This window comes from Fundulus heteroclitus, chromosome 24, assembly GCF_011125445.2.
Source record: "Fundulus heteroclitus isolate FHET01 chromosome 24, MU-UCD_Fhet_4.1, whole genome shotgun sequence".
Taxonomy (NCBI): Eukaryota; Metazoa; Chordata; class Actinopteri; order Cyprinodontiformes; family Fundulidae; genus Fundulus; species Fundulus heteroclitus.
In genome coordinates, this window is record NC_046384.1 from 13,166,181 (window position 1) to 13,179,559 (window position 13,379).

At 41.9% G+C, this 13,379-nt stretch overlaps 1 protein-coding gene across 15 annotated transcripts in view; it reads right to left on the bottom strand.

Moving 5' to 3' along the window:
* Positions 1–2,259: 2,259 nt before the first annotated feature.
* Positions 2,260–13,379, bottom strand: part of LOC105921489 (mitogen-activated protein kinase kinase kinase kinase 4) — a 57,377-nt gene continuing 46,257 nt past the window's right edge. For 12 of the 15 annotated variants that reach the window (XM_036128414.1, XM_021313372.2, XM_036128413.1 and 9 more), the window contains 12 exons: positions 12,170–12,348; positions 11,072–11,180; positions 9,722–9,997; positions 7,751–7,868; positions 7,446–7,616; positions 7,223–7,366; positions 5,702–5,836; positions 4,974–5,074; positions 4,748–4,897; positions 4,515–4,674; positions 4,294–4,433; positions 2,260–2,745 (listed from right to left, as the gene is read on the bottom strand). In XM_036128414.1, coding sequence (XP_035984307.1) covers positions 2,662–2,745; positions 4,294–4,433; positions 4,515–4,674; positions 4,748–4,897; positions 4,974–5,074; positions 5,702–5,836; positions 7,223–7,366; positions 7,446–7,616; positions 7,751–7,868; positions 9,722–9,997; positions 11,072–11,180; positions 12,170–12,348 — 1,767 coding nt within the window. In that variant the 3' untranslated portion in view covers positions 2,260–2,661. The remainder of the gene's footprint in view (positions 2,746–4,293; positions 4,434–4,514; positions 4,675–4,747; positions 4,898–4,973; positions 5,075–5,701; positions 5,837–7,222; positions 7,367–7,445; positions 7,617–7,750; positions 7,869–9,721; positions 9,998–11,071; positions 11,181–12,169; positions 12,349–13,379) is intronic. The other 3 variants (XM_012857242.3, XM_021313373.2, XM_021313370.2) reach the window with 1 other exon arrangement.

Below are 13,379 nucleotides of genomic sequence, written 5' to 3' on the forward strand. Positions count from 1 at the left end.
TGGCAAGTGTCCTGCATATTTAGGAAACATCCCAGGTCTGACACACCTGACAACCACCTCTGCTACCAGAGGCGTGTTAAACACCGGTCCCCGTGGAGGGGAGTTTGAAGACATACCTTTGCTAAAAAGTTAATGTTTGACCCACTTTTAAGTTTTTTGCTACAGGGTTGCCAGGTGTTCAGTGTCTCTGCTTCTACACAGGTGATTTAAATGTCTGAATTAGCATGTCACCAGGTTCTGCATGAGTCTGCTCATAAACAAAACGTTTGATGCAGGCGTTGGAACAGCGAAACCTGAAAAAAACATCCTCAACAAGGGACCTGCTCTCCCTTTATGGTGCTCCACCCATACGCCAACATCATGCTGCTTTTCCTCTCAGGAAAAGCAGCATTTATTTGTCCTTACCAACTATGCCACCAGTTTTAAAACAGAAAACGTCTAACGGTGCAAGTTTAAAGTCTGAGCGTTTTAATTCCATCTTAATATCAGATTTATTTCCTTTTTAATTGTCTTAAGCAAGCTATAAATGAATCAAGTATTTTAATTTGCATCCTCAAAAGCCACCTAGGGGAGATGTATGATTCAGTGCATTTGTTTAGATACGATGTTTCACGACAAGGAATGACACAGCTCTGTAAATCACTTCTGATTTTATTCAATGGAGGAGAAAAACAAAAAAAGACTTTCAGTAAAACACAGTAATCCCCATAGAACACAGAGAGAGAGAGAGAGAGAGAGGACATAAATTAGAGGCACGGCAGAGTGACGTTTAAGGGGAAACGCGTCACCTGGATAGTGGTAAACGTCTTCTGCCTCACAGCCAGCAGCCTACTGTGCACTGTGAAGGATGCAGACGAATCAAGTGAAATGACACTGTGGACTTGTTGAGCAAAAGTCGATTATCCCTGCACAGAAACGTCTAAATGATAATACAAAAAGGGGAGGGTTACAAAATACAAAACTTGGGGGGGATTGGGGGAGATGGGGGACTACCCTAAAAATAAACCATAAATATTCATATTGATGCACACCAGTTTAAAGAAAAAAAAAAAACTGCTTCTGTAAACATTTCCAACATAAGCTGTGCATTACAATTTGAAAACCACTGCAGTCGCGTACTTATCTGAAAAGAAATGACATAAAACAAAGACTAAAAACTAAGTAAAAAAAGGATTTTAAGTGGTTCTGTAACACTGCTGTGAGAACGAGTGATTTTTATCGGCCCAAGACGACAAAAGAAGCACCTAAATTTTGATCCGGTAGCCCTCAGAAGCACCTGAAGGCACCACCTGACAGCAAAGACTGCTTAGAGAGTTTTTGTTACTGACGACGCACAAATGCAGGAAGTGAAAGAATTAAAAAAAAAGGTCCGTTTGGGTCGGATGCCTTTTCATCTGGACAAGATTATGTAAACCAACAACCAAGTGTCATTAAGAAGAGGTCCAAGATTAGGTGACATGGCTGGTTTAGAGTAAACAATATCCAGACGTCTTCGGGGTTAAGCTCTAATTTACATCGACGGGGAACCCTAATAAGGCAACCGTTAAGCTACAGACCAAGCCAAAAACAGGTGAAATGTCCCGATTGTGCAGAGAGACGACGACGAGCCGAGTCCTATTCCCTTTTTCTTGCTAATCCGGCGTGTTAATTCACAGTTCAACCCTAGCCCTACTTGGAACTAATGTTTAAAAAACAACAAAAAAAAAACCAAAGAGATGAATCTCACATTTCTGGATGGGTTTTTGCTTCGTGTTGCCGTTATGTTTCCAGTAGAAAAACAGAAGGTGATGACAGCAGAGTCGAACCAAACACTCAATGAGGAAAGTTGAGAGCCCTAGAAATATTACAGATTGAGGATAAATAGTGTGGATTCTTCCTTTACAGCTCATCCGATGTGTCCCGCGTCGTTGCCGTTTATTTATACGCAGCAAGTCACATACAAAATATACAGTGTATTTTCGAAGAAACCTGGGTGTAATTTTTGCGTCATGACGTCACCAACAGGGGGCACTGTCGAACATAACTTACAGCACAAATGAGGCAAAGTGGTAAACTGTGGTGACTGGAAACCCTGCTGCTTTCCAGTACCCTGTGTTTATAACAGATAAATCCACAAGGTCCCTACAGGAGTCCTCACCTTAAGGCGAACAAAGCGAAGACGCGGATTCGCGTGTCAAGCACCGATCGGAGGGGGGAAACTGGAGTTGTTTAAAAAAAAAAAACGGAAAAACATGCCTGACAGGGAGATCTTTAGGTTTGAACAACAGCTACACGCAGGTTGTGGCACATCAAGTTTTGTTTTTCCCCATACAGCGAAAGCTGCGTATGCTCTTTAGTCGACCCCTTCAGATAAAACACGCTTTGTTAATTACTTACAGGATGCAAAGTTTTACCGTGACACACAAAAAAAAAAAATCAACAACTGCCATGTCGCCCTCCCCCCCTTCAGTGGAGATGGAGGAGTGGGGAGGGCAGCAAGGTGACGACAGACCTAAGGGTGACAAACCTAACAAGCCTCCATCCATCCCTGCTTCATTTTTTTTAATGATTACAGTCCAAACATGGCTGAGCATGAGAGGAAGCTGAGGCGCTCCTCCAGGTCAGGCTCAGGACTGCGGTCGCCATCCGATGGTCGCTGCGAGGGTCAAGTCGTCTCATTGGCTACCAGCTCATGAGGGAGGAGCGTCCCAGGGTCATAAAATACACCTGGCTGGCACCGCCTTGACGCACCGAGGCGAAAAAGACCTAACAAACAAACAAACACAATGTTTAAGCTCTTATTTCCACATTGTAATAAAGCAAGAGATAATTGTCAGGAAAGATTTTTAAAAACAATTTTTTTACTAGGGCAATTTATTCATATATTTAGCAACATATTTGCTTGATAATTGTCTCCATCTTGGATTATTAAATAGAACTGGCACTTGCCATTTGTGGCGTCTCAACCAGGAGGGGAAAACATGAATTGAGAATTTAGTTTAGGGCTTCATACAGCAGATTTTGATCATTAAGATGTTCCAGTTGTCTCTATAATTTGGTTAATGTCCATTTAAAAGAGTTACTGGATCTTGGTTTTATTGATAATTGGCTCATGAAAATCTCAAACGTTTACTTTGTTACACCAGATTTTATATTAGTTAAAGGTAGAGTCGTCAATTCTTCCGGAAGTTTTCCCCAAGTTCCATTTTTGAATAACTGCTATCTTACCTGCTCTTCCACTCCTCAGGGGGATCACATGAAAAAAAAAAAATCTCCCAAATCCACTGTGGTCTTATTTCTTTCTACTGAGGCCTTCCTCTTCTTCTCTTAAACTTGTGCGCGGTTCTCTTCTTCTGACTTTCAGCCATGTTCAAAACTACGGTGAGAGCAGCGGAGCTACAATGAACGGCTAACCGCTAAGCTAGCCGCTAAGCTAGCCGCTAAGCTAACCGGATACATAAACACTAGAAGTGCGGAGCCAGCAAGCGGAAACTAACAAGGAACGAGCGCACAGTGGCGTTACGTAAGCGCGTCAGATTGATGGCATGTGGGAAAACCAATAGATGAGGTGATACCCCCAGAACTTGAGGGACAGAGAGGAATGAAACCAAAACTCTGACCAATCACTGCCCTTTGGACCGAACGGCAGGGATTGGTTAGTTTTTAATAGGCCTGTAGCTCCCAAAGAGATCACATTTTTTAACCTCCTTTTTGTTAATACATAATGTATTTACTACAGTCAGGATGCAAGGACGATTTCACCCAGTATAACAAAAAGTGTTTCTGAACAGGATCACCAAATGTAGCTTTAATTCAAGTATTACACTCAGTACTTGTATCAAAAAAATTATACATTTGCATTGGCTTTTAAAGAGGTCACACGGAACATAAAGTTTCCCATTATGCCGATGATAAACTACTTTTTATTTGAAATCCCCCAAGATTCTTTTGCTGTCATTTCTTATTTTATAAGTTATAAAAAAAAATTCCTTTTTAAAGGAAGCACGCTAAAACTGGATCGGACTGATCTACCTGGAAAGGTCAAAGAGTGGTAAATCTATCATGAATAAGGATTTAAAAAAAGAAACATTTCCTTAAGGAAAACATTCCTAGTTGTTAAATAAAGCAAAACAGAGCTTATTACAAATCACCCCCTTAAATAAAACTTTGGCAGCAAAGCATCAGTTCAGTTTTTATACTTTAAAGCTATACAATATTTCTGTTCAGGACATTTAGGATGCCTTCCTGTTCGAGGGGCGAGGCTGAAAAACAAAAACATTACCAGTAAAAATATTAAAAGCATCAGATTCTGACCTTGTCATTCCTCTCACAAAGAAATTTAAGTCTCTGGGCTCTTTTGTGCATAAAGACGCCGTCCAGGTGTCCGGTCTCCACTGAGCGTATCTCGATGGCCTTCTCCCCCCAGCCCATGATCTGGTTTGACCTAATGTAGGCTGCAGCAGACCAAGGTTACCAACTGCATGAGCTGATAAATCGATTAATTTGGGAGTTTCTGACCAGGAATGACGGCTTACCCACTGATGTCGGCATTTCTCCCCACTGCAGCACCACGTCCTTGGTTATACGTCCGTAGGTGTTCACGTAGACCCCCTCGTCCTCGTAGCACACCAGCAGCTCGATGCCATCGGTGTTGGGGAGGATGATGATGGCGTGGCACTGAATGTTGGTCTGGATCTGAAAGACAGGAGCGCGGTTAGACGGCGAGGAGCAGGAAACGACGCTTAAAGCTCCTAGCCTGAGCACGTACATGTGTGGGCAGGTAGATGTCGTAGACCGCGCCGGAATCCACGTCGACGGCGTGGAAGCCTGAGCAGGAGCCGTAGATGACTTTTAATCTCTGGCCTTCCTCCACGGTCAGGTCAACCAGCAATGGTTTGTGCACCAGGTCCCCAAAAGACTAAGAGCGATACGCACAAACGTTAGAGCAGGCAGAGAGAACGTAGGCGACGTAAACGCCGAGTCGTGCTGCTTACTTTGAATGCCATGAACTTATGGTAGGGTTTAGGCGCCCAAGCGTAGACCTCCACTGCGTTCTTCAAGGCCAGTACCAAGAATTTGATCCTCTCGTACTTCACTGCAAAGTTCAGAGACAATTAACCAGGGTGTTTGCTCTTTTTCCAAATTAAAATTCCAGACTTTTTTTAAAAAACTGATATTTTTTTTCCCCCAAGACCTTAACTTTATGTACTTGTATACTTGTGTGCCTACTGCCTACTTCATTTGGTTGAGATTGTACAAACTGTTTATTAGAAATGTTAATTTTTATAGGCTAGTATTCAATGAACAAATGCATTATTCAGAGTAAATTATGCTTTTACTGATGAAAACGTTTTCAAAACATGAAAAATCACAAGTACATGAATTTCCATTAGGCTAATACAGTACGTGACCAGTTAGTAAAATTATAATTTTATAGCCTACCTTCCTATTTCTCATTTCACAATGCCTTTGAGCATACTGTAAAATTCTACCATACATTTTTTCCCATACTTTATTAAGACTTTCACACAAAATTCAAGACTTTTCAAGGTCTGGAAAACAGTGTTTCAAAATTCCATACTTATTAAGACTTTCAAGACTTGCGCAAGCACCCTGATTAACCCATTTCAGGTGAGCTTCTAAATTTAAGACTTATGAAGATTTGATTTGTTTTAACGTAACGGAGCTTCCGAGAACAAAAAAGGAAAAGGACCAAACATACCGACTTTGTAGTGGACGCAGCCCTCGAGGTCGCCCACGTTCACCCAGCCCTGCTTCTTCTCCACCTCGGGGTCGTTGTGCAAAATCTTATTTCGGAGCCACGACAGGTAATAAACTCGCAGCTTGTTCTTTTTACCTGCGAACGCCAGAGCATTGATTTTATAGTAATAGCCACCTGTACATATATTCATAGTACATGTAAACTCTGTTATAATAATCATCTGTATATTATGCTATTGAACATATCTGTAAAACTCTATATAGTAATATCCACCTGTATATTATATTCGGTACATATCTAGCTGTAAATTTAGTTCACAATACTAGTTATCTGTATATTATATTCAAAGGACAAATCGATCAGTAAAATTCTGTCTATAATAGTATACATCTCTATATTTATTCAGTAATAACCCATGTCCTGTACTTATGGAACCATTGTTTATCCTGCACTTGCTGCTATTGCACTTCTGGTTAGACCTAAACTGCATTTCGTTGCCCTGTACCTGTACCTGTACCTGTGTAACGACAATAAAGTTGAATCTAATCTAATCTAATCTAAGCAGAGCGATCAAACCGGATTTGCTGCAAGCTTCGAAAACATCTATATATCAATCCAAAAAAAAAGTCAAAAACAAAGCAACTGGACTTGTTTTTCATAGTTGAAGACGTTTCGCTTCCTCTCCAGGAAGCTTTCTCAATTAAAAAAGTCTGGAGTAATGTGGAGTACCAAGCTTAATACTACTGCCCAAACAAAGGCCTTGTAATGGTGAGGAATGTTCTGATCTTTATATTGGAGAAACCAAACAACCTCTCCACAGACGCATGGCTCAACACAGGAGAGCTACCTCCTCAGGACAAGACTCTGCTGTCCACCTACACCTGAAGGACAAAGGACACTCTTTTGAGGACCAAAATGTTCCCATTTTGGACAAAGAAGACAGATGGTTTGAAAGGGGTGTGAAGGAAGCCATCTACGTTAAGAGAGAAAGACCAACCTTAAACAGAGGAGGAGGCCTTAGGTTTCAACTCTCAAAAACTTACAACACAGCTATAGGGTTAATTCTGGCCAATCATCACCTTAACTCTCACCCTCATTCGGGTGATCAAAACATTGTTCCTTTAAGCCAAGCCAATAACAACCCTAACGACTCCTCGTTACAGAGGAGTGGACCAGTTTCAGTCCAATCTGCTGGCTTAATGTCTTTAACGACCGCCCATTACTAATGGGTGGACCTGTTTCTGTTGAATTTGCATGTTATCTAAGCCATTACAAGGCCTTTGTTGGGCAGTAGTATAAAGCTTGTTACTCCACATTACTCCAGACTTTTTGAATTGAGAAAGCTTCCTGGAGAGGAAGCGAAACGTCTTCAACTACGAAAAACAAGTCTAGTTGCTTTGTTTTTTACTCTTTTTTTTTTTTTTTTTTGGAATGACCATGACCTGGATGACTGAGAATCTTCACCAGCATCTATATAATCAAACATTCTTGTGGACAGCGAAAAGCTTCAGTGGTCGGCACCTGATATGGTGACCAGAACGTTGAGTCCCTCCAGGACGTCCATCTGCTGGATGCGGCGCCGGTTAATCAGGGGGTAGACTTTGCCCTGGCCGCTGCGGTCCAGCAGCATCAGCCCGCTCTCGGTGCCCACCAGCAGGTTCACTCCTGAAACAGAGGAATGGATCAAACCCAGCCTGTCGGGACAGAACTCAACCAAGAAGCCGATTTTTTAACAAACACCTACCCCACAGCGCGGCACACAGGATCTCAGAGTTAAACCTCTTCTTGTACTTGCGGATCTCTGGAGTGTCGCTGGGCGGGCGCGTGTTGACCGGGTTGACGTTGACCACCGATCCCTTACGGGACGGGTCGGACCGCAGCGGGTCCGCGAGCCGTCCTTCCTGCCCAAATCCAGCTGGAGGAGGAGGAGAGAAGCGGCTTTGGTTGGATGACGTCAAAAATAAATATACAGCAGCCTCCTACCAGGATCCAGACACGCTTCCTGTGATCATGTGATCGTTTGCCGGCTGGACGACGCGGCAGCCTTACCCATGTTGTTGAGGGAGCTGCCGCTGGATGGCGATATCTGCAGAAGACGGGGGTCGATGAAGGGCGTGAACGACGAAGATGACTTGTGTTTGGACATGGAGTTGTTCTCCGACTGCGACTGGAAGATAGTTGGCATGTTTTTAAACGGGGAAACTAGCAGCAGAGGCCCGAGCAAGTGAGACGAACAGTTGGAGCCGGACATTTACAAACAGCGCTTAAAGAGGAATACCCCTTTCTTTGATAATCAATCTTATTTGCAAATTGCCAGAATAATGAAGACTAAGCGTTTTCTTTGTGATGGTCACTCCAAAATACCGACTTTGTTGTCCTTAAGCCACTTTGTAGCTAATTTAATTGCATCCTTGCCTTTTATTTTGCGTCATAAGGACCCATTTGTTCCTGAGATTTAACATCCTGGTTTTTTCCCCTGCACTATTTACATAGTTTTACATTGTTTTACATTTCGATTGTTTACATAAACCGCTGCTGCATCTTTATCCTGAAATTTACTACAATTTACTGTGATTTTTCAAGCTGTATGCAAATGAAATTTCGTTCTGTATGCACTTTGTGCATACAAAATGACAAATAAAGTTATCTAAGTCTAAGTGATGTTGCTTCAGTATTTCCACATAATGGTCTTTGCTCATGAAGCCATCTAATATGAAAAGTGCAGCAGTCCCTCTAGCAGCAAAAACGTCCCCAGGGAACGATGCTGGGACCCCTGTATTTCTCAGGCTAATCTAAAAATGGTAATTATGGCTAAAAAAAAAAAAAAAAACACGTACGTTTCATCGGACCAGAAGACTTGTCTCCGACAAAGAAGCTTTAAGCATATTTACAAACTCTAATCTTGTTTGTTACGTTTGGCTTCTTCTTGCCAAATGACATTTCAGTACATAATAAAGACTTTTACTAGCTTCAATCAATCCCCTCAAGGTTTTGTTTTTTTTGTACTGCGGTCAATTTGCAAATTTTTGCACAGACAGGACCAAAATGGTAGCTTCCAATGCTGTTTATAACTTGCTTTTAATTCCTTAAAAAGAAGTGGCTAAATTCATTATTTTGGCATTTAGCAAATAGAAATAATTTGGATAACCTGAGAGGACCTAAAACAAATTTAGTCATATTTTAAGTCTGATAGGTGAGAAAAAAAAAAGGTTTTACGTCTCTTTTTTTAACACAGTTTATTGTAAATCTCTGCTTTTGACAGCAGCTCCATCTGTACGCTCTTACAAAACCACACTGGATCCAACTGTATCACTTCAACCTGAACTTTAATGACACAAATGAGCATTAAAAACACGTTTAGACAGATGGATCACGTGCAGATTGTTAGTTTTCCAGACCGGAGAGAAGAAACACTTTAAAGAAACAGACACGTATAAGGACAAGCACGGAGCTGAATGGAAATGAATCTATCCACACACAGGCTGCTGTGATTTTATTTTTTTAAAGAGGAAAAAAATAATTATAATAAAAGAGATTTTGTTTATCACCAGAAATGCTAGTCATCTGCAGCATAGCTACACACTAATCCCAATGATCTCATCACTGTTAATCTCCAGAGAAGATCCGGCCGGGTCTCCTCCGTGTTGTGACCACATTCTACCAGCAGGAGGCACCAGTGTTAGCGGCAGTAAAGACAAATGCAGGAGCTGGAGGATTAAAACCAGGGCATCAGCCAATCAGGTGGCAGCAGCAGTGAGAAGAGTGAAGCCAGGAGGATGCAGAGGGGGCAAGGAAGGGCGCAGAGGGGGGGGTCTCGAACCAACAGCCAAGGACTGCACGGTCAGCATATACAGGGTTATATGTGTGCATGATTAGAGTATCTGGAAATTATTTAACACTTTAATTTTAAATGTGATGCTCCAGCAGGAAATAAACACACAACCTCTGAATATCTGAGCCTGTATATAACCGAACCGTCCGTCCTTGCTTGTCTGGCTCTGTGGTGGGAGGGCAACGTACCTCTATGGCAGCGAGCTCGTCCAAGGTAATCTGTGAGGACATTCCAGAACTGGCCTGGCTAGAAGACGACTGGAAGGAGGAAGAGGAGGAGGAGGGAGACATGGAGATGGAGGAAAGGATGGAGGTAGAGGAGGAAGGGGAGTGATGGCTCTGCTGGATAAGGTCTGGCAGGTGGTGTATGCGGCCCGGAAAGCCGTTTTTCTCTGGGAGGCCTTGGCCGGGCGAGGAAGAGGAGGAAGATGAGAGACTGACCAACCGCTTTGTGTCAGCTGTGCTCTGGAAGCAAGAACAGGCACACTTGGGCTCGAGCAAGCAGGTGGGGAGCAAGACGAGCTGCTTTGCAACATTTCATGTTCCAGGTACAAAACAGCGCCTCGCTAAAGTGTTGGCGCCCCTTGAGCTTCTTCACATCGTCACGTTCGTCAAAAAGCGGCGCATCTTTGTAAAAAATGAATTAAAGAATGTTTTACAAATAACTAGAAAAGTCTGGGCCGCATCCAGCTTCCTTTGCACTGAAGCCTTTTAAGTAAAATCTAGTGTGAGCAAAAAAAAAAAAAAAAAACAGATTTGGAAACTGAGTATAAATAAATCTGACCTGGGATAAAATAAAACACACTATCTCAACACTGAAACATGGCGGTGGCTCCATTATGCTAAGGGACTGATTTTCTTCACTGCAAAAACGGATCTAAAAATAAGGAAAAATGTTCTTAAAATTAGTGTTTTTGTCCTAGATTTGAGCAGGTAAATAAGATTATTTGCCAATGGAATGAGTATTTTTACCCCTAAAATAAGAAAATTAGATATACTGCACTTGAAATAAGACGATGGCGATGAATTATTCCTATTTTAAGTGCAAAAATCCTATTCTATTGGCAGATCATCTTATTTACCTGCTCAAATCAAGGAACAATACACTCATTTCAAGAACATTTTACTTATTTTAAGTTACGTTTTTTTGCAGTGTTACCAGGAAAGCCGAGAACGGCCTAGTCAAAGTCCAGACATAAAACTAACTAAGAATCTGCAGCAATGCTTAAACTCTGGTTCACAGATGCTCTCCGTCCAATCAGACAACAGTTTCTATAGAGCAGGGTGACAAAATGTGAACAAGCTCAAGGGGCGTGATTACTTTTCCAAATCAATGTCCAATCCAGTCATTTGTCCTCGAAGAGAAGCGCCGCTGGCTGCAAATGCAAGCTACATTTTTGACAAGATCACCAAGACCTGTGCAGGTGGAACGTCACACAAAACATGAAACAATACACATGCAGACAGTGAGGGACACGAGTGGATGAACGACACCGGCCGTACGCGAGGAAACCAACAACTTTTGATTCGGCCGGTTACCTGTCTGATGACCAGCGTGCCGTCTTTAGAGGGCGTGGTGGCCTGTTCGCTCTCCAGGTCCTCCACCAGCATGGTCTTAGCCGAATCCGTCTCTCCGTTGCTCAGCCGCCTGCAGGATTCACAAGATGCCTTCATGTCCCAGAAGGATGCGGCTCATCTCAGGTCAAACTCGGTAAAAAAAAAAAAAAATACGCCCTAAACTCTTCCCTCAACTCCACTTTCCAGCTCACACTAAACCTTACTTTGAATTTATAACCGATAATTATATAGTCAGCGGGTTTTTAAACATGGAACCTAAAGAGAACAGAAGCTGGGAGGAAGGACAGAAAGAAAAGGATACGGGAAAGTTATGAAGGAAAGGAGTCGAGGCTTATTACACTGCAAAAATAGACCTAAAAATAAGAATTTTTTTCTTGAAATTAATGTATTTTTCCTTGATTTGAGCAGGTAAATTGGACTATTTGCCAATGGAATAAGATTTTTGCACTTAAAATAGGAACAATTCATTTGAATCATCTTATTTCAAGTGCAATATATCTAATTATCTTATTTTAGGGGTAAAAAATACTCATTCCATTGGCAAATAATCTTATTTACCTGCTCAAATCAAGGGCAAATACATTAATTTCAAGAAAATTTTACTCATTTTTAGTTCTCTTTTTGCAGTGTAGAAAGGAAGGAGGGAGAAACGACGAGAGAGGAAGGACAGTAAAAAGGACAAGAAACAAGGAAGGAATGAAGAAAGGACAACACAGGAACAAGAGGGAGGGGAGATAAGAAGAAGGGGATGTAGGGCACAAGGAAGGAAGGAATTGAAGACAAGAGAGCCAAGGAGGTAAGGGAGCATATCAAAGGATGGAAGGACAGGAAAAAAAAAATTAGAAAGGATACAAGGTTGGAAAGACAGAAGCAAGAAAAACAATGATGGAGGGAAGAAAGCAAGGGAATAAAAAGGGCTCAAAGAAGGGAGGATGGAAGCAAAACGAAGGACATTTAGCCATATTAGGTCAAAGCAGGAAATAAACACGTTTACATTATTTTTCCCCCCCATGCTTATCCAGATCTGTAAAACACAAACACATTTTTTTTTTTTTTTACCCTGCCCTGGAGTCCTCCGCCCCTGACGTAGACTCATCCCCCGCCTCCTGGTCCACCTCCTCCTCGTCCTCCTCGTCCGTGGTGCCGGACTCGTCGCTCGACGAGGAGTAGTCGGTCACCTTGTGAGGAGGCCGCACGTCGTCCACCGCCCGCAGCTCCTTGGCCAGAGCCGTCAGGTCCTGCGAGGAGAGACGCGATCGTGGTGAACGGGTCTTTGAACTCTTTTTGTTTTATTTTTTCCCAAAGGTCGCATCAAACCACCATGAAGTAGAGGAACTCAGCCCCGAAGCAATCTCTCCTCCCATTATATACGTCGGCAGCGATCTAATTGGGTCCATTTACTGCTTTTCTAGGCTCAGACAGGTTCACTGCAAAAAGGGAACTCAAAGTAAGAAACTTTTTCTTGAAATTTGTGTATTTTTCCTTGATTTGAGCAGCTAAATGAGACTATTTGCCAATGGAATAAGATTTTTGCACTTAAAATGAGAACAATTCATCTCCATCGTCTTATTTCAAGTGCAGGATGTCTAATTATCTTATTTTACAGGTAAGAAATACTCATTCCATTGGCAAATAGTCTTATTTAGCTGCTCAAATTAAGTAAAAATATACTCATTTCAAGAAAATTTTACTTTCTTTGAGTTCCCTTTTTGCAGTGTTGTCTGTAGAGGAACTCAGCCTTTGGCTCAGAAAAACATACTTTGTGTCACCAAATCCTAGCTTCTAGGAGGCGTTTAATATTCTTTAGAGCGCATAATCCGATTAATAAATCACGGTTATAAGTTCGGCGATGAGCAGAAGACAAATTAAATTTAATGACTTCATTTGTGGTTTCTGTCACTAAGTAAGTCTAAAACTAGGGCAATAATAAAATCCACTTTGGTCTCAATTCTTCTACTTATTTTCAGTTTTTATTATTTTAAACAAGTATAGATGGAAAAATTAGATTCCCAAAACAAATATAAAAGAGAAGAGACTAGTCAACATAAACGTTTTCACAGAAATTCAGAGTGAATTGTTTAAATTCTAAGATAATGGATGAGAATTTAATATAAATGAATCGAAGAAACCTTTTTTTTTCCCCAGAAATTAAGATTTTTTAGACAAAACGGGCTGCGGTCTGAGCTGACGACAGGGGCAGGTGAGGTTAGGAGTCTGCAGGCACATCCAGGCTCAGGCAGCCGCGGCGGAGGGTTAAACTTGCTTTGTG